Below are 22,999 nucleotides of genomic sequence, written 5' to 3'. Positions count from 1 at the left end.
GAGGAGGGAGGGAGGGAGGCGGGGAGGGCTCGCCCTGCTCGGGCGGACGTGACGCGTTCAGCGGCCGCCGCCGGAGGGCCCCACGTGGTGGAGCGAGAGCATCGCGCACCGGGGTCCGCACACCGGGCGGCCTCCCGGGCCCGACATGAACCCCTTCGCCTGGTACCCGCCGCCGCCGCCGGGGCTGCCTCCGCCGGGCATGCCCCCACCCTTCTTCTGCCCGCCGCCCTCCTGGGACACGAGCTTCTGGGCTGCCCCCGTGCCCTACCCCCCGCCCGGCCGCTACCCGCCGCCCGACGGCCCCTACGCGTCCGCCGAGTCGTCCTACCCGCAGCCCGCCGAGAGCTACCCGCCCGCTGAGGGCTACTCGGATCCCGCCCAGAGCGTGCCTCCCGCCGAGAGCTATCCCCAGCCTGCCCAGAACTTCTCGCAGCCCGAGGGCTACCCGCAGCCCGCCGAGGGCTTCCCGCCGGCTCAGAGCTACCCGCAGCCCGAGAGCTTCCTTCCCCCGCACAGCTACAGCTCGCCTGCCGCCTGGTTCCCGCCGGCCTACGGAGCGCGGCCGCAGGGCCCGCACGCTGGTGAGGGCAGGGCAGGAGCCGTGTCGTGGGCCCCTGGGCTCCTTCCCACACACGCGGGCTGTCGTGAGCCCGTGGGGCTGCAGGGCTCTCCTCCAAGCACGTTGGTCATTCAGCCCGCTCTTATCTCTTCCCCACCGAGGTGGGAGGGGGGGTGTTTTACCAGATATATCTGTGAATGGCTCATCTTTGTTTTTTCCTTTCTCTGTTCTGAAGGTGGAAATGGTAATTTCTCCCAGAAGTGGCAGGGCAAGCAAGCGCCTCCATTTAGTAAACATTGTCCAGAAGAAAATAACAAGCCAAAGGTACGGAGTGGGGTCCCCTGTGTAAGAGGAACATGTACGTGTTGGCATGGGTCCAGGGAAAGGCCACATAAGTGATGAGCGGGTGGAGCACCTCTCCTGTGAAGGCTGAGAGAACTGGGGAAGCCCTTTGTTCAGCCTGGAGAAGACTTTAGGTAGAACCCTGCATCATCCTTGCAGTACTTTGAGGGAACTTAGGAGAAAGATGGGGACAGACTTCATAGTACAGCCTGTAGTGTTAGAGCAAGGAGTAATGGTTTTAAACTGAAGCACAATAGATTTAGATTGGACATGAGATTTTTTTTTTATTATGAAGGGGATGAGATACTGGTACGCATTGCCTGGAGAAGCTGTAACTGGCCTGTCCCTGTAAGTGTTGAAGGCCAGATTGAATGGGGCTTTGAGCAGCCTGATGTGGTCATAGGTCATGGTAAGGGGGGGTGGAACCAGGTGATCTCAGAAGGTCCCTTCCCACCAAAACCATTCTGTCATGGTGTCAGTCTTATGGGACTTGTCCCAAGGCACTATAGAGGTCTGGTTCTCCTGTCTGATCTGGTGCCCTTAGAAGAGAGCAAACATGTGACAGTCTGTAACTCTTGAAAGATACATGTCAACCAAATTGTTACACAGGTTTATGTCACCTTACTGTGATGGTGCCTGAATTACACTAGTGCTCTGTTCATGGTCAAGACCTGCCAGCCAGATGACCCTGATGTGTGTAGTGGGAGAAGGAAGGGTCTGTGCTGCCCTCTGAACTTGTACCAGTCATGGTCTGTCTTGGTAGGGAAGAGACATGGAGCTTTAGCCTAAATCTCACAGCCCTCAGAAGTCTGTGCCAGCAGACTGGTGTGTTTGCAGAAGCAATAATTGATTGAAAGGTGGTAGTGGGAAGAGCTGAGTGCAGGGCACTTTGTTTAGAAGATAAGTAATTGGAATTTAACTTTCATATTATGTTAGCTTGTCTTTGAAACTTTTGAAACATGTAACTGCTTTATTAACAAAAATACTAATATTTTTTCATAACTAACTAAACACGGGAATATGTTGTAACTGCAATCCTGAGATTATTTCTTCTTTTTTTTTCAGACCAGAAAGAAAAAAGAGCCAGTTTTTTCTCATTACTGTGATACCTGTGACCGTGGCTATAAAAACCAGGAGAAGTACGATGAACACATTTCACAGCATAAGCAGGTTAATGAGTTTGGCTTTTTTTATTCACACTGATTTTTTGCTTTGTGCCTGACAAGTTGTTAGCTGTAGTCACTCTTTGAACAGAAGACACAGGAATGAGATTCCAGAGCTATGTCAAGTATTAGTAGAGGATTTTGTTATGAATGCTGTATGTAGGGGAGGCTTCTGCTGTATTTTTGGTTTTATTACTAAAGCCTTTTAAACAGTTTTTCTTGTGAAGTATTACTAAGCCATGGAAATTAATTCATTAATTCATTAAAATTAATTCATTAATTGACGCCACTATTGCATGTACAGTTGTTGAGTGAAAACATTTAAAAATTTCCTTTGAGAAGTATCAAAATTTGAAATGGACGAGTCTTGCAAATTTTTATCTTGAGTTGTTGAGTGAAAACATTTAAAAATTTCCTTTGAGAAGTATCAAAATTTGCAAGTATCAAAATTTGAAATGGACAAGTCTTGCAAATTTTTATCTTAGGCAAACTTCACTTTCTCTTCAGTTGTCAGATACATCGCCTACACTGGTTATTCTAAAACCAGATGAAATTTAAAAGTGCATTATCCCTGCTTGCTGTTTTTACAATCACTTTTGTTAGCAAACAGGGTAACTTACACAGCTTGTGCAACAAACTGTACAGGCAGCTGACTGAGTTTATTTGAAGTGTGCTCAAAAGCTTGTTTATAATTTGTGTAAATTGGTATGTTTTAAGTTCACCCTCTTGTCTTGCAGTGCTCAGAAGAAGGTTGCAATTTCAGTGCCCATGAGAAGATTGTTCAGATACACTGGAAGAATGTAGGTAACCCTCTGGGCCCAAAATAGGAGTCTGTGCCATCTTTGCCATAGTCCCCTTACTCATTCTTCAGTGGTTTCCTTTCATTCACTTGGAAAGAAAATGTATGATTTCTCAGGAGAATCTGTTTCAAGACAATATCATGGATGAAAATTTGTTAAATACTATGGGATTTTCTTAATGGATTCATTTTATCATCTCTGTGTACAGTCTCACCAGTTTTGGAGATGAAAACAATGTGATACCACTATACCTGACATAGTGATGTTTTCTTTTTTAACTTGTGGTTTTTTTCCTTCCCCTTTTAAACACCTATGAAATACTTTTTCCTTAGGCACATGCACCTGGTGCCAAAAGAATAAAATTAGATAGTCCAGAAGAGATTGCTAGATGGAGAGAAGAAAGAAAAAGGTAAGACTTGTGGCCTATGGATTTGTTTTACTGTATTTTCCTTGTGGCAGCATAAGATGACAGCTGAAGGGCAGGAGCAGCACATAACTTGCTGTTTCTGCTGTTCCATTTACCCTATAAAACTCCTGCAGCAGTGATCTGTGTCAGAATGTATGAGCCAGGAGAGTGTGAGCTGCAGAGATGATAATACCTTAAAAGATTATAATAGAAGGCAAGGTATCAGCTCAGAGGGAAGCAGCTTTCCCAGATGCTTGATGTGGTGTCCCAGGTTAGGTGAATGCCTCATTCCTTTTAGCCTCACCACAGATCATATTTTAGGTCAGAAATGTTTGTGTAGTGGTTTTTAGTAGCTTAAAAATCCAGAACTATTGTACTGATTATAATTGTAATACTGTGTGCACATTTCCCCAGCTTAAGTTGTCCCAGTAGAACACACCAGGGAGTTTTCCTGATTTTTAAGGGCTTTCTGTGTTGCTCGATACTTTTCTAATGAAAGAGAGCAGAAACCATGAATGATGCTGTTCTCAGGTACTCTAACTTACATTTTATGCAGGATGCAAGGTAAAATTCTACTATAAGCAGTATTTCTCAATATTTCTTAGCCTGTGATTTAACAGGGTGTAACTTTTATCTTGACCAGGGTTGAAGTATTTATCTCCCAGATTTTTCTTCCTTCAGAGTTCAATAAATTAAAATCCACACTTTCCCAGCAGGAGAAAGATGCTACATGCTTTCCTCACATCTGTTGATAATTTAGAATATAGTCTTGCAAGTGATCAATGTGTGTTTTGTTTCCACAAGCAACAGTCCTGTATGCAGAATGGGAAGTGATATAAATTTAATTTTGAGATCAGTGGTGATAAGCTAGGGCTGTGAACTAGTCATGTGGAGTTTTTTTAGTAAAAATAAAACCCAGTGGTCTGATGGAATCCTACTGATGTATCCACCTTGCATCCATGTCAGAAGGCAACATTAATGTGTTCTTGCTTTGAGCTTCACTTCCCTTAATACATCTTTACACTGTTTTTGTTGAAAAAAGAAAAATGAATGGAAGTTATTATAGAATTCCCATCCATTTTTTCCTGGATGGTGAAGCAAAATTTATCCCCATGTAATTTCATTCTTGGAGGTTTTAATTCTTCTTTGGACATGGTTTCAGCTTTTTCTGCAAACTTCAGAAAGGCAAAGGGAAATCTTGCCACTCTGTTGGCACATCACAGAAGTCAATTCTTCTGTGAAGAAATGAACAGCACCCACTGTTCATTTTTCACAAATGAAAATAATCCACAGGTTCTTTAAAAAAAAAACAATTTTTTGATACAGAAACAAGTGATTATTTTCTCCCATTTTTAAAATGCCATCATTAACCAGAAAAAAAAAACTGGTTGTGATCTGTGCAAATATAAGTGTGATGTTAGATTAGGCAAGTTTTCTTACTAGATTAATTTTAATTCTAAGATTTCCTTTTATTCAAAAGATGCTTGAGGGCTTGGTTTTTATTTGCTTTCAGTCTGCATATTACTGTTGTGGGTTTTTTGTGACCTAGTTTTCTAATGGTAGGTCCAAGGAAGAAGATCCATACTGGTATGCAGTCTCCCAGAGAGGCTTTGCTACTCTTCTTCAACTTTTCATACACTTCTCTGTTTTGGGAATTGTTCAGGAGAGCTTCTGTTTAGCATCTGATGCTGAGGTTTAAGTGTTGAAATGATGTTTAAGGTGTTTAGGTCACTATGTGCTCTACTAGAACAATAGGAAAGTGGGAATTGAATGCAAAATTACGGATATTGTTTGTGTGGGGAGTGGGTGCTGCAAATCACAGCAGCCTTTATCTACACTTAATTGTAAGGGTGATGCCCTGCCTGAGATGGTTTTGTGAGCTTCTGAAGGATCTCATGTTGGTTTTATAGATGAATGTGATTTGGCTGTGATACAGCATTGCTGAAAGCCTTTGCTCGCTGCAGCACAGTAAAATCAAGGGACATAAAGTTGTGTGGTCACAGCCACCAACCAGAAAAGGCAGAATGGGATTAGGACTGTCTGAGCTAAGGCCACTAGATGGAGTAGTGCCTTATCTTGGTACTTCAAGCCTTCTGTGGGCATCGCATTTAGCTGTGATGGATGGGTGTAGAATGACTACCTGGGTGGCTTTTGTTACTCTTTGTACAGCGAGGAAGCTCTATGAGCTTCCTTCTTTTTTTTAATTAAAAAAAAAAGGGGGCAGTAGGCAGGCAGAGAGAGAAAGCCAGCTGGAACTTTTGTGCAGCATTAATTGGGTCACCAGCAAAGCATCAGTTTAGTACTGAAGGTCTGTTGTTGACTCACAGTAAACACTGCATTGTACAGAAAAGAGGGACACCAGAGGGAGTCTGAGCTATTAAGCAGTTTTGGTTTACAGTGACAGGAAAAAAACCTTTTTCTTTCTAGAAGCTCCAATCAGAGCTAAGAATGAATCTTTTTAGGTCATTAATAGTTTGTTCCTAATTAGGTTGCAGTGATTTAATATGTGTGTTTCCTTGCTGCATCCTGTCTTGCTTGTTCTTTCAGCCGTTATAAATAATTACTTGCAGAGTTGAGATTTTTCTTCTTAATTAGCTGCTGTGTTGCTCAATTGTGTATCCTGCTTAAAATCTTCAAGAAAGAGCTTGGGTTTAAAGTGTAGCCTTACCCTCATAGAGGAAAGGGGAGGAGGAGAGCTGGTAAGGAGTATCTCTGGATGAAGCATGCTGAATTGGAATGCTGTTTTCCTGTTGAACCTGCTGAGCCAAGAAATCTAATTAAGTAAAGAGCAATAGAGATGAAGTTCCATGGGATCTCAGGGTTTCCCTGTGTTTTGCAGACAGATGGTTGTGAAGTCTGACATCAACTTTTCTTGTTTTGATTTGTCCTGTCCCTTCCAAGTATTGAGAAATGTGCTGTCTTCAGCATATTTTTTCTTTAACATGAGCTTAAAGAGAATTATCTGCAATGCATTTCCTTAATGTGTCAGAATGAGGTATTGCTGTCTTCCCTACTTCACAAGTGAGATCTGGGTCCTGCCAGCCCATCTGTTTCTCACCAACATTTCTTGAGCAATGGTTATTAGTAAGAATGTGGCAAGGCTGCTTTAGTGTTAAAGCAAATAATTTAATTTACTTTTGCTTAGCTCCTAATATAACACTGGGGGCTTTTCTTGAGCTTGTGTGTTGCTTGTAAATTCTCTCCTTTCTGCCCTGCTGTCTTTATTCTCTTGGCATTGGTTTGTTCAGATAGGAATTGTCTGTTGTATTCCTTGCAATACATCTCACAGGCTAAGCATGTACTTAGTTCTTGAAGTCCAGTACTGTTAAAGACACCACTTTTAATTAATTTGTGGTTTTCTAGTTGCATAATGATAATCCTAGAGTAGTCTGGAATCCTCCCTGGTGTTGCGTTCATAGTAGTGAAGAATGCAATATGGAAAATAATTTCTTGTAACTTGGTAAAAGGAGAGAAGACCAAGCAAAGTAGAAGGGATGTGTCAGGAGATCAAGGTAAACATAGATGCAATAAATTTACTCTGATCTGCTGGGATAGATCAGCAATGAAACTGCCTCAGTTAACATATGGTTAAATCAGATGTGGGAAAGTAAAGCCAAGATTTTATCAGCTCTGTTGGGTCATTTTTGTTCCCTTTGGGCTATCTATGTCTCCTTTGCTGTGCATATGCAATTAAGACCAGCTCAAGAAATTTTTGAGGCATTTTGCTCACAGTGCTGTTCCTGTTAAAATGATGAACTTGTATACCTCTTGACTCAGGAATTCATTGTATAAACTGCTATAGAAACAGGTCTCTTTTGTGTTAGCTGTTGGCAAAGCTCTATTTCTTCACTGCTTGCTAAGAGCTGCTTTACTCCAATGTTTATGAGAGCAAGATAAAGTATGCTGGCCTATAAAAAAATGCATGGCTCTGGCTAGTGTGCTCATTTATTGGAAAAAAAAAAACCTATTCACTAAGACACATGTGTTATTGATTAGGCTCAGTGTCACTGTTCCCTAGAAGCTTTACCTGCATGTCTCACTTTGTTGGGATATATTTAGTAAACCCATCTTAGCCTGAAAAGCAGTTTTCTGATACTATCAGTTTATTTTGAAAAGCTTTGAATTGTAGAAGTGTGTACTGTTGGGACCTGCAGCTGCTATGAAAGAGGGCTGCCTTCTCAGGCTGTACTGGCTTCATGAAGTCTGCTGTGCCAGACCATCAAATCCTGGTTTAACTCTCCCTTTTACAAAAAGTTGCTTCAGTTTGTAAAGCCCTGTGGGGGCTGATGAAGCTCTTTGTATTCAAGCTCTGACAAGTTGTTTGCAAGGCATAAGTGCTGGGGTACTTCTACTTCAGTGGTGTTTGTAGGTAATGTTTTAGGAACATCATTTTCTTAGGAGAGGAGGATGGCTTGCCATCTTAGAAGGGTGCAAACCCAAGTCAGCTCTTGGGATTCAAGCATATGGCCTTTTACATGGAGAGGCTCAGTCAGTAAAGGCAGTGAGTAAAATGCCATTTAACATTTGAGAAGAGCTGGAGAAAATAAACACAGCCACTACAGATGCCTTCAGATGTGCTTCTGCAGGCATACTGGGACTTGTGACTTGAGCTCTCGCCAGCTGTCAGTTACTGCCTGTGTCAGCTGGAAGGGTGGTTTAAGAGAAATCTGTCAGTCTTGGCAGTTTAAATGGAACTGAAAGCCTTGGTGCAGTCCATTACGGTGGCTCGTGGAGGGAGTGGTAACTCACAGGAATGAAGGTGGGAGGCATTCATGTCTCAAACCGTGTTGAGAGAGCGTGTCTGAATATGTCCTTAATCAGCATAAGTGCTGGAGCATTTGAAGACTCCTTTGCTCTAGTATTTAGGGTCTTCCCTTATATTTAAAACACTCTCCCCCCTGCAATCTCTACAATAAGCTTGGGGATTTTTTGAGCATAAGTACTTGTTTTATGGCTTGATGTCCTCATGGGAGCCTTTGTGTTTGAAGGAAAACCCCTTCTAAAACTGCCGCACACAGGGGTCTTTGTCAGTGCAAAGCTTTTGAGATTAAAGAGTTCATTGCACATTTGCTGTGTGCTGGGAGTGTTGTAACATGGATGAACAAATCTAACTAACAGGGAGGAGCAGAGGTAAAGCATCGCATCCTTGTGCTCACTTGAGATATATGGCAGATTTCTGGGAGAAATCCAAAGAAAATAGATGTTGACAGCTCATGTTCAAATCCTCTTAAAGGAGACAAGTTCTGTAGTGTGTTTAGGTTTGTCTTGTAGAAATTGCTTCTTTTTCCCTTGGTATGTGGTTGAAGTTGTCTTGAATCAATGTGACATTTAGCATTCATGCTGTAATATGGGGGAAATGCATGTGATAAGATTAAATATTTAAAGAAAGATTTGTATCTTTTTTGTTAGCTATTTTTACTGAGAAGCTGTTCTATATTTCTCTTTACTTCATTTTAATAGACATCAAATATTTATTCTTTGTGTTTCTATCCAGAAGCTGGGGGAGCATGTGCATGTGTTTCTCATTTACCACCTTTATCTCAAAGCAGAGCAAGTAGTGTAGCCATTTTTGGGCTTTGGTGGTAAAAAGCCTGCTACCCAGGCTCTGCGTGTTAGAACCAGTGAGACATTGGTCTGGAGGGAAGGATGTTAAGGGTGGCGGGGAATGGAAGAGATGGGATGGTTTGGGAAATGGTTGCAACTGTAGATTTTTTTTCATCTGCATGATATGGTAACTTTTCTTGAACCTTGAATTAAAAAGGGGCAGTAATTCTGGTGAACCTGAGGTCAGTGTGCGAGCACAATGCTAAATATTGCTTAAGAAGGAACTTGTGTGCTTTTCCTTCTCACATTAAAGGAATCTTGTGCACCCAGAAGCTGTTCATATAACCTTTTTTTTTGTTGTTTTTAAGTTTACAAGAACTCAGCAGTTAGTTTGCTAAAGGCATGTCATTCAAATAATCCAAATGAAGCTCTATAGAAATAATATAAGAGGACTAAATCATGTGTTAGGGCAAGGAGAGGGTCCATGACTATAACCAAACTTTGTATGTACCTTGCTTGGTGGTTTGGTAAATCTAAGAATGCTAATGTGATACATTTTTTAAGTTTTTGTTTTGTTTGTTGCATGAGGATATGTCAGCCTAAATTCTCTCAGGTTTCTTTTCCTCACTAATGCCTTTTTAATAAAGAAACAGTCTGTTAAACTTCCTTGAAAATTTTTAAAAATCTGTAATGCTTATAGAGGAAGCTGATTTGGTAAAGGGGGAATTGAGAAACTACAGTGAATCCTTTAAGAGCAGTGAAACTGGGTTTTTTTTCTTCTAGAAATTTTCCTACTTTGGCAAACATTGAAAGGAAGAAGGAAATGCAGACTCAGAAGGAGGAAAGGGGAGAAGTGCTGACTACCCAGCAGTTTGGGTAAGTGTTTTGAACCAAGCTTGTTGCATTCCTCCCACCGAGTTCAAAAGTATGCTGTCTTACTGTGGTCTCCCAACACTTGCTGCTTCCACTGTATACAGAATCTGGCTGCCCTTTAGAAGAGGACAGGCCATTTGACAAACTGCTGATGTAATACTCTTTTGTTTACTTCATAGTGCTCCAAAGTCCTCTTCAGTTAAATGAAAGAATAACTACATTAAAAATCTGGTATTCTGGCTTGTTTGAGAAAACCACTTTCTAGTGGGCATTCATTAGATCAGCATAACCTTGGTCTCTGAAGAAGTAGTAATGCAGGCAGAAGTCATGCAACAATAATGATTCCACATGATTTAATCCTTTATTACCTGAAAATGGCCAACAGAGATTTTATTCTTACTCTCTCTCCTTTCTGATGATAAATCAGTAGTCAAATGAAAAGGGGAAAAAGATAAAGATGATGGAAGGCAGAAAAAAGAAGCAGCACTATATAAGTTATAATGAAAACTATATGAAAATAAAGTTAAATCTATCTGCTACCATTGTTCTGAGCTAGTGCTTACTTGGATTTTTATCTGTTTGCTGTCTTATAAATTATTTTCCAGCAGTTTTGTTCTTCTCTCTCAGTTTCATTGTTAGGTGGAACCAGTTAACTTCATTAGCTCTCTTTAGGACCTGTGGGAAGATTGTTTTTTAAAAAAAGATGTTATAATGAACCACACTCCTAAAATATAATTTGTTTAAACTAGAATGACTGAGCTGGAAGGCAGGAGCAGACTCAGTCCTAAGGGGCTCTTGCTAAATGCCATTTTCTGCTGCATGGAATTGCAGCTGGGGTTTGCCTAGCTTTTTGTGTAGGAGATGACAGCAAACAAAGCAAAACTTGCAAACTTTTGCACCATGGTAAAATGGTTGAGTTAGTGCAGAATAAGAAGTTAGTACAATTTATTAAATGTGGACAGTGCAAATTACCTTGTTGTTGCATGTTCTTCAGAAGATCCAGCACTTGCCTGGCCCCACTCAACCAGTTGCCTTTCATGCCTGAAAGGAAAGGTTTATAGAAGACTGAAGTAAAACTTCCTTTAAAGGATACAAAGCGGCAGGAGTGCTTTGCACCCAAAGAACCAAACCTGGACACTGAAACTAAAGATGCAAACATATATATTGTATATATATAACATGTATATATAACATATATATTATGACATTTCTTTGTCACAGTAACAAACTGTTTGATGTCTACAGGCTTTATTTGCTAATTTTTGTGGCTGTGAGTCAGATGCATCAAGTAGCCTTAAATGTCTGTCAGCAATTCCATGCTGTTACATTTGTTAGTAGGTTTATATCTGGAAAACTGTTTGGAAAAAGAAAAACCATCCTCAAAACTTCAGGTTCTTCACTTCTGCGTAGCAACTTTTTATTCTAGTTCATTCTAGAAATCTCTTCTTTTTCTTCCCTCCCTCCCTCCCCTTAGCACTCTAGACTTGGTGAACTATCCATAATCTGTCGTTTCTGCTTTGTATATCAGCAGTCAAGATTCTGGAATTGGTGCTTATCTGGCAAATTTACTGATGTGTGAAGAAAAAATAGAATACAGCTTGTTCTCTGCAAGCTGTACTATTAAAGCAAATGGCTAAGTAAGATGTACAAAAAATTAGATGCTTAACACTTCCATGGTGCTTTCTGTTTGTGGTTGTCTGAAGTGCTTTGCAACTCCTAAGTCTCAGCATCCCTGCGTGTGAGATCAGAGATGCAGAAGGACTGCTTTGGAAGCCTCTCTGGTGTCTCACAACACCTGAGTAATAGTGCACAGCTCTCCATGCCCTCTGAATGGAGAGTGAAGAGCAGGATGTCTTCCACAAGGGAATGGCAGAAGGCAGATAGCAGGCTGATGTTTGCTGGGACACGTTTTTGACCTTGAGGTTTCTTTCTGCGTGTTTGAGGCCCCAGAGAATTTAGAAAGTTGTTTTTAACCCTTGGTCAAGGACAACAGCTTTAATTAAGCCTGCATTTGCTTAATATCTTCTAGGTTGTACAACATACTGAATATAGAGCGTGGATGGACAAATTCAGAAATGCAGTTATCTCTGTTGTTGGAGTTGAATCATAGGAGATAATATTAGCCTTCTTTTGTGGGTGAGGGACTGATGCACAGGAAGGCAGTGCCTTGCCACTTGTGCCACAGGAACACTGTGGTGGGTGATGCCATCAGGGATGAGCAATCAGTGTTAGACACTGTTGTGAAGTGAGTGGAGAATGAAGTTAAATATGTTTTGCTGTGATATAAAGTAATTTTGAGTGCTATGACTGGCCTTGTTCTTCTCTAAAGAAGGACTTGATAAAGCCAGAAAAGCATGGAAGAGAGGAATGCTGGTAACGGGAACATTTCTGAACAAAGTAGTGGGTGGCTTGAAAAGGCTGTGTCATGGAGGCCTAGAAAGATTGCATAGGTGGGAGAGGTGAATAAAGTGTAATTACACACTGATTCTTGTAACACAAGAAGGACGGGTTACTAAATGACTTGTTTAGACCTCAGAATGAGGACAAACAAAAAAGTCCTTTGTCTCAAAATATTAACACCTTGCTGTAGGACTTCAGCAATGCCAGACATGAACACAGCATCCCACATGAGGATAATAAGACCTCAGCTGTGCTGTGGGTGAGGCTGAGGCAGAATGGATCAGAACAAACCATGGCGCTCATTCAGGACAGGAGATCTTGTGCAGTTTCTGCTGTTGTAATGTACTGATGATTAGTTACAGTCCTGTTTTGCTGAATTAAGTTTCTGTTGCTTGGAAATAAATATTTTCGGAAAGCTTCAGCTGTCCCTTTCATATTTGCTTTTCTCTCTTGGTCACATTTATTCTCGTATCTATAGAATTCAGCCAGAGTTTGTTGAGCTTTCCATGTATCTTCCTATCAACATGTGTTTATAGGAAGATAATAGAGCTGTGAAAGATAAGTGGAACCAGCATGCTGTGCTCTTCTTGTATTTCAGGACTTGTTATTTTGTTTTAGGTTTTAAAAAAATGCATTATCCTGATGGACATTTCTTTTATTCCTTTTCCTTGGAATGGAAAAGATGAATGGCATGTTGGTTGGAGGCGGGAGTAGGTAGTCATTGCAGCTGATGGTGTCAGATGGCTGAATGGATTTGGTGCAGCAAGATGCTTCTCAGAGCTCTAGTTAGAAAAGAGACTTCAGCAGTGAAAGAATGTTTGTAGTGGATGCTTTTATTTTAACTTCATGTTGCCTTTGTTTTGAATGACTTTAGTGCTTAAGTGAAGAGAGAATTCTGAAATGAATTATCTGAAATGAAAACACCATGTTCTCCAGCTGCAGGTTATCGAGGAATTTTCTTAGCCCATGTACCCTTGGCCTTGTTGAAAGCTAAACACTAAAAGTCCTGAGCTTCAAACTGTTCATTCAATTCCTGCTTTGTCCCATTGACCTGCCTGAGATGAGGTGTGACTGATTTTATGGTCTGTCACCTTGTGTTAGCCGAGCTGGTGTAAGTCCTGGCATCATTCTGTGTTGCTGAACCTTAAACAAGGACCTGAGCCATTTGGTTACATCAGTTGTTTTTATTCTCATACCTTATAATCTGTATGAGCTTTCTGTTTCTATTCTCCAGCAAAATGAAGGGGATGTGGAAACCTTCAGAAAATGGAGAGGGTCTTGGCCATCAACGAAGACACAGGAGAAGACAATGGCGCCCGTTCTGGAAGAAATTTAGGAAAAATGGTGGCGATTATCATGGACCTAGAACTCAAAATGAAGCCAATGCACCAGAAGACAGCACATGTGAAAAGGAACATGAACAGCAAAATGCTTTGGCAGGCCAAGCATATGAGAAAGATGTGGACCCTCTTGGTCTTCTGGCAAACGGTGATGTTGGTAAGATGAAGGAACTTGGAGAAGTTTTATTTTAAATGGTTGTTTTACGTTTAGAGGCTGAGACTGTGCTTGCTAGTTACCAGTTTGGAAGTCTGACATGAAGTTTGTTGCATGTTCTGATGTAAATATTGTACAGTAGTGAAAAGGCCATGCAGCACCAACTTAGGTTGCTAAATTAACGTAAGAGAAATAAGAAAGTATTTATAAAACCAGAAGAAGAATGAAGTACTTCAACAGCCAAATTATTTTTAAAGGCTGTTAAATATCCCTTTGTGGTTTTGGAAACAACAGTATTTAGAAAGTGAAAACAAATGGATTTCCTTTTATGAGTTAAGTGAATTACTTAAAATGTCAGTATTTTACTTTTAATTCTGTTCTATGCAGTATTATTACTCTTGATGTTCTCCATATGTGTGTGTTCTCTGAAGTATTCCTGCTTAGGTTTTTTGGGTTTGTTTTTTTGTTGGGTTTTTCTTTGTGAGCATGTCTTGTTTCCTCATGCTGGCAGCAATATAAATTCTTCAGATCTAACTATTTATAATATAGTCAGCAGTGATGCAGTACTCCTAGAATATGGCATGTAAGCTGACTTATACTCTGGCTATTTTTAGCAACAAGGGTAGAATACATTCCCTGGAAAGATGTCTGATGCTGAATTTTTCCTCTTGAAAACATAATCTTCAATTAGTGAGAACAAGAACTCAGCATCCCTATGCAATTTGTTTATTCCATTAATCTTTGCGTGTTGGGAAACATAAGTATGCTTAAATATCTCTGTATTTCCCTGCAGCATCTGTGTTTTACTTAATGATAAAAGGTCTAATTATGCCAAAGTGCAGCTAGTGACCTCTGTTATAGTAGGTAGAAAAGGAATGTGGCACCCCTTAATTACACCATATTAAAGCTAGATGCAGCTTTTTAAACAATTGAGAAATATAGCCAGAACAAATAATGACAAACACAGTATAACTAAGTAGAATTAAAAAAAAATAAAATACAGCCCAAACCTATGATTTTACTGTATAGGTGCATCTTTTTGAGTATTTTTTTTTAATGCTCCCTGATTGGCTTCTAAATCCTTCTCCTCCATCTCAGAACTAAATTCAGCAAGACATATTATGAAATCTCTCTCTCTCTTGACCTACACTTGATAACAAAACTTATGATTATATTTGGTATGCAAAGAAGGAAGCAGAAAGCTCAGCTTTCTGCTGAGCTTCAGGAAATTCGTGTTCAGGAAACTTTGTTTCAGTAACTTTGCTGGCAGGACTATAAACCAGTGGAGGCACCAGTTTGCCACCACCTACCTGTAGAGGGTAAACAAATGTGGGGGGTTTTCTATCAGTCCACAGCACCACTGGGCAATGGTGCCCAACATCAGGTGTGTGTGATGCTGCGATGGGGATTTGGCAGCGAGGCTGGCTGTTGGCAGGATCGTTGGGAAAAATCCCTCTTGCCTTTTCTTTCCCTGCAGAATCTGACAAGGATGAGGCAGCTGAGGAGGATGGCAGACTGGGAACGGCAGTTGTCCCCAGGCAGGTGACCTCTGCCCTCAGCGCGCTGTCGGTCAACTATGGCAGCGCATCCGACAGTGAGCCTGAAGGTGTGTGGAAACAACCTCTGCCCTTCTCCTCTCCCCTTCTACCCTGTGTCACACTGCAGTGACGGGGACTGCAAGCAGGACTGTGGCTTTTTTTGCTGTCCTTTTTTCAGCAGCATGTCCTGGGCTGAGAGAGGAAGCATAAAATGCCTTTGATTAGGTGTGTGCCATCAGATTTCCCAAACCTTTTCTCCCCTAGCTGGGGGAAAATAAGGAACCTGTTTTCAGCCTTGGTTCAAATCATGTTTGAATAGTGCCAGGAAAAAGCTGTTATTGTCACTCCATGAACTAATTTTCACATCCTTAAGAGCTTTTTCCATAGAAGGCTGCTGGGTGTTGCTGTAGGACTTGAACTGTCTGTTACTTGGATTTTGTGCTTCTCTGAGTGTATGCATCAGTGTGTGGGGAGGAATTGCTGCTGCTGCTTGTTTTTGCGAATATTTACTAAGCCTTAGTTGCCCTGGGTGGCCTACCCAAAGTTGGAGAGCATCTAGCAGACAGTGAATTGAACTTGGGCATCCTCTGCCCTAACTGTGTCATGATTTTCTCAGCAGCCAAATTTGCAGCAAGCTATAATGTGAAGCACGGTACTTCTTAAGTGATAAGAGGGCAAAGGTTTGAAAAATCTTGATCAGGTGTTATTCCTTTTCTTTTTTTTGTGCTGTAGAATTGAAATAGCTTGTTTTCCTTTCTGTGAATGTTCAGAGATTCTTTGTATTTAAAAAGAAAACCCAAGCCAAACAAAACCCTCCCTTTCTCCAAGTAAACCTTGAACATCTTCACATCAGGTTGTGTGAGCAAGAATAGTACTAACGAACTGCCAGTGCATGGGGATATGAGCATGTTGAAGAGGCTTTTAAGTTTGAGATGAAAGTGTGTTCTTTTTCTTTAAGAAATCCCTGTCAAGACTGCAACAAAAGCTGAGAGAAACCAGGCTGTGCTCAGAAATACACCTCAAACTACTCCTGCTCCTCAGAGTCGCAAACCAAATCAAAACCGCCCAGAACGCGCAGGCACAACGTTAAGGAGCTCGAATTCAAACGCACGTGCCCCCAGAGGGCCTGAGAAGAGGGGCAGGAAAACATTACCTCGCCTTCCCAAGCGCCGCCCAACTCTGCTGGAAATGGTAAGAGGCTAAAACAATGCCTCCTGTGCAGGAGTAGAACTATTTGTGAATGTTTCTCCTCTTCCCTGTGGATAGTTAGAGCAGTCTGTTAGCACAGGGCCTGGCTTAAGAACAGTAAAGTGAGCATTTCACTTGGAGAAGGTGAAGATGCTTTAATAGACCAATAGAAATACCCTGGCAAGTATTCAGGTAACAACTCATTTTGGTAAGTAAGAGATGACAACTGAATCATGTGTTTGAAATGAGCTGCACAAGGAACAAACCTCTGTCTTCCCTTCCCTGTGACAGTATCCAGTAGGTTTGGATTGTATGTAATCCCAGCAGCCATGATCTGATTTTTTGCTCCCAGCTTTGCTGTTCAGCCACCTTCCTCTGCTGGAGGAGCACGCAGTTCTTTTTGCACATGCAAAGAAATCTTGTTGAAAAGTGTGTTGGTGACTTAAAATACAGAGTGGTGTTTAGCTGCAACCTGCTTGCAGAAGGGTTTCTTCTCTAGGCATGTTTTGATCAATCTGAGGAAGGGACAGCACCTTGAAGAGCAGCAGGTTGGTGTCTCAGAAGGGTAGAAGGAGGTTTGTTGGGGTGAATCCCAGTAGCAGTGCAGAGCAACCCATTTGGCCACAAAGGTTGCTGTCTTTCTTTAGAGAGCTCTGACAAAACCTTGGTGCTTTTACTGTATTTATTACTCAAAAGCAGCACTACTCTTGTGATTCTATAAATGGCGTAAAGCTCTTCCATCAAGGGAGAACTTGCAGTGGGCAAAACACAGGAGGAAGCAGGGTGCCACTGACATCAGAGCTCTGAAATAGCACAGGATGTTTCAGCAAGAGATACCTGATAAGGTACGACCCAAGCTGCTGATGTGGGAGAAATCCCTCGGTAGTCTTTTTAGCACATAGTACCATTGCTGCCAAGAATTCAAGCTCCTAGTGACTGAAAAGGAAGTGTTTGTCCCTTGTGTAGCTCCCTAAGCCTGCAGATGCCTTTATCACTTGCTCTTCAAAGTTTTTGATGATCAAAGCAGTGACGACTCTGGAAGAAAGTCAGATGAAGTCCCACATGCTGAGAGAAGCTGGCAGTACATAGGAAACCTGAGCTGAAGCTTGCCAGTATATTCCATTTTTAAAATTGCATTTTAGTGAGGATTTTTTACCTTTTCAGATTGCTCAGAGTTGTTTTTAAAGAATGTGTACTGTGGCTGTGAATCATAGAGGAGGGCCTGAGGTTTGCAGGTAGCCTTCCACTGTCATTAGAAATGGTTAGTGTGCAAAAACCTTGAGAGGGAGCAAGGTTGAAATTTTACAAAATGGATCCAGAAGGTGTGTTAGAATGCTAAAAAAGGTTGTTGTATCAATAAAATGATGCTTTAAAAGAAAAAGAAAGGGAGGTAGGAGAATTGCTGCAGGTGTCTCTTGGCAGTCATCCAGCAGTGAGCTTGGGCACTACTAAAACATATTTATTGTGGCCCTGCAAACACTAATGTGTATTTAGTCATTCTCTGTGCTGACAAAATCAAAAGCTTGTGTACTGTCACTCCACTGATAGCCATCCCTGCCTTAAAAAAGGAAATACAAAGATACAGTCTGTGATAGGGTAATTTCTGCAGCCCTGCTGGGCCCTAATTTGGCCATTTGGGAATTCACCAGTTTCTCCCAGTCAAACAAAGAGAACATCACCATGCTGTCCCTTGTCTGCCCGAAAGTACATCTCCAGGTTCAGATGGAAGGTTCCTGAAAGCTCATTTTAGGAGTCAGCTGCTGGTAACATCTCTTAGGAAGTGATCTAAGTAGAAATATTCAGATTTAAAAGTGGCTGGTTAAACCACCGTTGAAGTTTGTAACAACAAAAAAAAGCTTCTTGGTGGCATTACAAGCCAAACTTAGCCAAATCTCCTGCAGGGTGTAATACAGCTCTCCTGCAAATGATCAGGTAGTTACAGATTTAGCCTCTTGGCTCAGATTGTGTTTGTTCATACTACTAGTTCTGCTGACACTCGCAATGAAAAAGGTTCATTTGGCTCTCTGGCTGATAGGTTTCTTTTTCCTGCTACCAAAGTGAACTTCAGTGAGGTTAAAGCCAGTGAGGAAGGCCTCTAGCACATGGATTAAGCTACTAGAATTAGGTTGGTGTATGTATTATAGCCCAGACCAGTTACTGCTGTTTAAATCCATGGTCTGGTACCTGATAAAAGATGCCCTTTCCTTGTATTTATCTTTTACTCATAGGGGGTTTAAATTAAAAATGCATGGGATATTAAATTGCAGATATAGTGTAACTCACAAAGTGTGAAGAAATGATAATAGACCTACTACCTTGATGTACTGGAATGCATGGCCTGGTATCACAGTCCATGACATGAGAACATCATTGTCTCTGGCATGGCAGTCTCCAGCCCCATGTGTCCAGGACCTGTGTGAGAGACTGTTTAAATCAAAAGATGTTGGAAATCACTTGAGTAGATCAGTATATGCTATGCTTGTATCAGCTACAGAGCAATAGAGGGAAATGTGCATCATCTTCTCCTTTTTTTAATTTCCAGTTACTGGCCCAGGACATCCGGCACGAAAGGAATGTGATTTTGCAGTGTGTTCGATACCTCATCAGAAATAACCTCTTTGGACTTCACCTTAAAACAGAACCACAGGCTGAAGCAGAAACTGAACAGTCCTCTGCACCTACAGCAGAGCCTTCCATGGAAAAACCTGAAGAATCTAATTGTTCTTGTAGCTCTGACCTTCAGTTAGAAGGAGGACAAGAAGATGCATTATTAATAACCCAGGGTGAGAAAGAACCTGTGGATCAGACTTCACAGATGGCTCAGTTGGCAGATGAGGACACGTGGGAAACCCCATCAATTCAGTGTGAAGGAGCACCGTAGAGGATATCTGTTATGGCAGTAAAGCACATTTTCTACTAAACTGATGCTTTTTGAAAGACATCAGTGTAACAAAAAATCATTAAAGTACATACTGAGAGCTGTTAAAACCACTTTCCTGATCTGTTCTGCCCTAGGTGGCCGTTTCCTTGGAAAACATGTCTAGTAATTCCAAATCCACATGGCACAAAGGTAGCAGTGGCACAGAGTATGACCTTCCCTAGAGTAGATTCAGATCCCTGCTCTAGAGCTTCAGAGTTCTGAGTGTCTTACCCTCTTATGAAGCATGTGCAAGTCCATTCTCAGAGCCAAGAAGGATGGATTTTCTTCATGTGAAGTCATGGTCCAGTGTGTGTGGAGTATCTTGAGTGTCCAGAAGTATTTCAGTGTAGTTTCAAAATGCTAGTGCAGTGCACACATTGTTTCACTTCAGCTGTTATAAGATATATCCAATATAAATCTAATATAGCCAGTGTAAAGTGTGGAAGATATAACTGACCTGTCTCAAAAAGTATAGCTTGTACCAGAGGCCTCTTCCTCCCTGAATTAAGTTGTTAATTGAGCAGAGAAATGGAAACGAGGGTACAGGTTTTATTTATTAAAAAGAAAAGATACTATAACTGCTTGCATCAGTGCTGGGTTGCTGGTTGAGCTCAGGTACCCAATACTGAGTTTTAACTTCTGTTACAGTTATTGCCTGACAAATTAACTCCTGAAGCAAGCCCTCAATATCATTATCAAAGTTTAGAAAGCTTACCAAGAGTTACTGGTTACCTTTTGCATATACATTGGGAATTTATTGATTGGCCTTCTGGAAGAATGCCTTGGTACATTGTTATGATGCTCCTACAGCACCCAGTGACTGGTTTTATTCATAGGTTTGTGCATACTTCCATAGTTTTGTGAGCACTAAAAAAGAAGGATCAGCCAAGGCTTAGAAACAAATTTAGTCTTTTGATTATATTGTGCCTTTGTTTGTCAGAGTGCTTCTTATCAAGGCCAGGTGTTAGTTTGTGACATTGACACTGAAAACACACCACAAAAATAATCTATTCTCAAAACCTCTACTTCAGAATCTGCTCTTTGTCTTTTAGTCATGGTTAAATGTTGTCGTTAACTCTCAGGGACTGGCTTTATTTTCTTTTTCTTTGGTAGAAGTCTAGCCCTCCATTCCACCACCTGAAATAGGGAGAGTCACGTGGGGTTTTTTTATTGCCTAATAACTATATTTTCTTTCCTTTAGTTCCTTAACTTGTGCCACACATCTCATTTGTGGAGTACAGGAAACAAGAAGGAGTTGAAAATTCTATCCTGCTGCTCCACTATTTATAACTACAACTGCATATTGTGTTTGTAATGCACTGTCTAAATTTATGGAATTATATAAATACCAACACCCTTGTAAAAGTTGTGTGTCTCAAGGATATATGTGCAGAATAGAAGCAGTGATCATAAACATTTATATTTCCAAGGCAGATGATTCATTCTTCCCATGATGATCTCACGAGCCATCTCAATCTCACTGACTTGCCTCTGGCTCTTACAGTTTTACTGCAATGAAAATACCAAGGAAGAACACTCAGCCATGGAGATCTGGCACTCAAGCAGAACCTGGTTTCAGAGTGGAGTGGTACCAGTGCTGTTGAAAGCATAAGTAACAGCTGCAGGAAGAGAAATGGATGTCTTAAATTTGCTATTAAATTGCACTTTAAACAACCCTGTGTCCTATCAAGGTGATGGCAGAGCTTTCTTTGATTGTACCCTTTGACTTTGTGTTTAAAAAGACAAAACCTTTACCAAGAATACTTTATACTGTTGTCACTATGACTTAAGAATATTAAACTTTCACATAAAACCAAAAACTTTGTCAGAAAAAAAGTCTTTTTAAAAGTCTGTTTCATATAGATAGAAAGAAGTAGGTTTCTTTATGGGGAGATCTGTACATGGGATAAACCAGAAGTTTTAACCTAGGACTTGTTGCATACATGAGGAATTGCTATTTTTCTCATAACAAGCCATTTCTGCCAACTCATATAGCAGCCATGTGGAGACAGACACTGCAGTGATGTCAAACCCTGAACTGCAGTCTTGGTCAATGGTAGAAGGTCTCTGTCCCTTTCTCTTCCCCCACTTTTCTTTTTGTGTTCTTCCAGACCACATTCAGACTTCACATACTCCTTCCTGCTCATCAAGGATGTGCTTTCTCAGTAGTTTAGATTCAGCCTTTGTGTAGGAAAGGTGCCATAATGACCTTCTCCGGTACTCTCAAATGCCTGCAGGCTTTTCTGGTCCATGCAGTTTTATCTGCTCTGGGTTAGCAGAGGTGGGTTCTGTTCACTCGAATAAAATACCTCTCTGTGTCTGTAAGAAGAGCCTGTTGTTTCTGCCATGCTGCTGGAGCCACTGCTTTGTGTAGCTTTTAGCTTTCTCATTGTCTTGATTTGGGGTGGTAGTTTCTTAAAGTTTTTTTTTTTTTTGCAGTGTTATTAAGAAAAAAAGAATCCTACTGCTCAGTCTTTGTGACTCACTTTAGATAAAAATATTCCAGTGACAACCTTCACACTTCTGAAATTTTATTTTTTATCTTTCTTATTTTATAACTTAGCTACTGAAAATGTAGTTGTAGGCGTCTAGTTTAAATTCAGTTCCCTTGGGCTTTGCTGGTTTTTGTTTGTTTTAAACCCATCTCACCTACTGAGCTAGAAGAGTTGAGAGAGGGAAGAAAAAAATCAAGACTACTCATTTGTGGAGGTGCAGCTTAGGCAATTTAGCCTTACCCGTGAACAAAATCCTTTGTGCTACAGCACAGCTGCTCCTGGGATGGTGAGGGAAACAAGTGGTGTGTGCATTTCTAATCCCTGTGACTGCTTGGTCAGTGAGGACCTTTGCAACTGATTTTACGTGTTGATGTTGCAGTCCTTGCACTGAGAGCACAGGAGAGGGGTGGTTTGGTTAGCCCTGCACCGAAGGGAGGTGCTGGCCCTGCTGCCAGCACTCTGCTGCTCTGTGTCACAACCGGGTGTCCCTCGTGTTTACCCTTGTTCCTGTGACTGCTAATCCAAGTCATGTGGTGCAAGCATTATTCAGAATGACAGTCATGCAGTCCTTGCAGATCTTAGATGTTTGAAAAATGTTGAGGAATAAATACAGGCTCTTTGGGCTGGTTGTTTTGTCAAAGACAGAAGTCTGCACTGGAGTGCTGCATTCTCCAAGCTGTCTATCCAGTATAGTGCGTCTTTCTGACTATCTGTGAAAGCACAAGACAACTGGAGAAAGCTCATGAGGACTGGAAAGAAAACAAGTATTAATTCAGGAGGATCTCAGGCCCTACAGGCTCATCAGCTTCACCCTGACCCCACTGAAGGTGGAACATATGAGCCTAGAAACTATTTCCAGACATTGTAAAGACAGTCATAGTATGGTTTGGGTTGGAAGGGGCCTTAAAGATCAGCTGCTTCCAACCATCTGCCATGGGCAGGAACACCTTCCAGCAGACAACATTGCTCAGAGCCCTATCCCACCTGGCCTTGAACACTTCCAGGGATGGAGCATCCGCAGCTCTTTTGTGCAAACTATTCTAATGCACACCACCCTCACAGCAAAGAATTTCTCCCTACTATCTGACATACAAGAAGGTGTTTGGGTTTAGCCAGCAGTGTTTCATGAAGGAGGAATGCTTTAGCAATTGGCTAGTCTTTTACAGAGACATTCCTTGCTTGATTGGCTGAGGAGAGGGCAGTGGATATTGCTCACTGTAGATTTGGCAAGGCTATAGATGCTGTGTCCTATAAATCCTTATAGATAAGGTATGGGT

General features: G+C 41.4%; 1 protein-coding gene across 2 annotated transcripts; it reads left to right on the top strand.

The window, feature by feature from the left end:
• The first annotated feature begins 16 nt into the window (after nt 1-16).
• On the top strand, nt 17-21,434 carry NUFIP1 (nuclear FMR1 interacting protein 1). Of its 2 annotated transcripts, XM_039716672.1 has the most exons (11): nt 17-581; nt 795-883; nt 1,967-2,071; nt 2,802-2,864; nt 3,197-3,273; nt 9,598-9,690; nt 13,322-13,584; nt 15,059-15,187; nt 16,078-16,310; nt 18,850-19,090; nt 20,732-21,434. In XM_039716672.1, the coding sequence occupies exons 1-11, from the start codon at nt 146-148 to the stop codon at nt 20,743-20,745; spliced, it is 1,743 nt and encodes a 580-aa protein (XP_039572606.1). In that variant the 5' UTR covers nt 17-145; the 3' UTR covers nt 20,746-21,434. The 2 variants fall into 2 exon arrangements, with proteins under 2 accessions (XP_039572606.1, XP_039572605.1); XM_039716671.1 differs by having other exon boundaries at nt 18,850-20,988.
• Nucleotides 21,435-22,999: the final 1,565 nt, after the last annotated feature.

The sequence above is a fragment of the Passer montanus genome, unplaced genomic scaffold, assembly GCF_014805655.1.
Source record: "Passer montanus isolate IOZ18808 unplaced genomic scaffold, ASM1480565v1 scaffold36, whole genome shotgun sequence".
In the NCBI taxonomy this organism is placed as follows: domain Eukaryota; kingdom Metazoa; phylum Chordata; class Aves; order Passeriformes; family Passeridae; genus Passer; species Passer montanus.
Note: the sequence above shows the minus strand (reverse complement) of the source record. Positions and strands in the feature narration are given on the sequence as shown.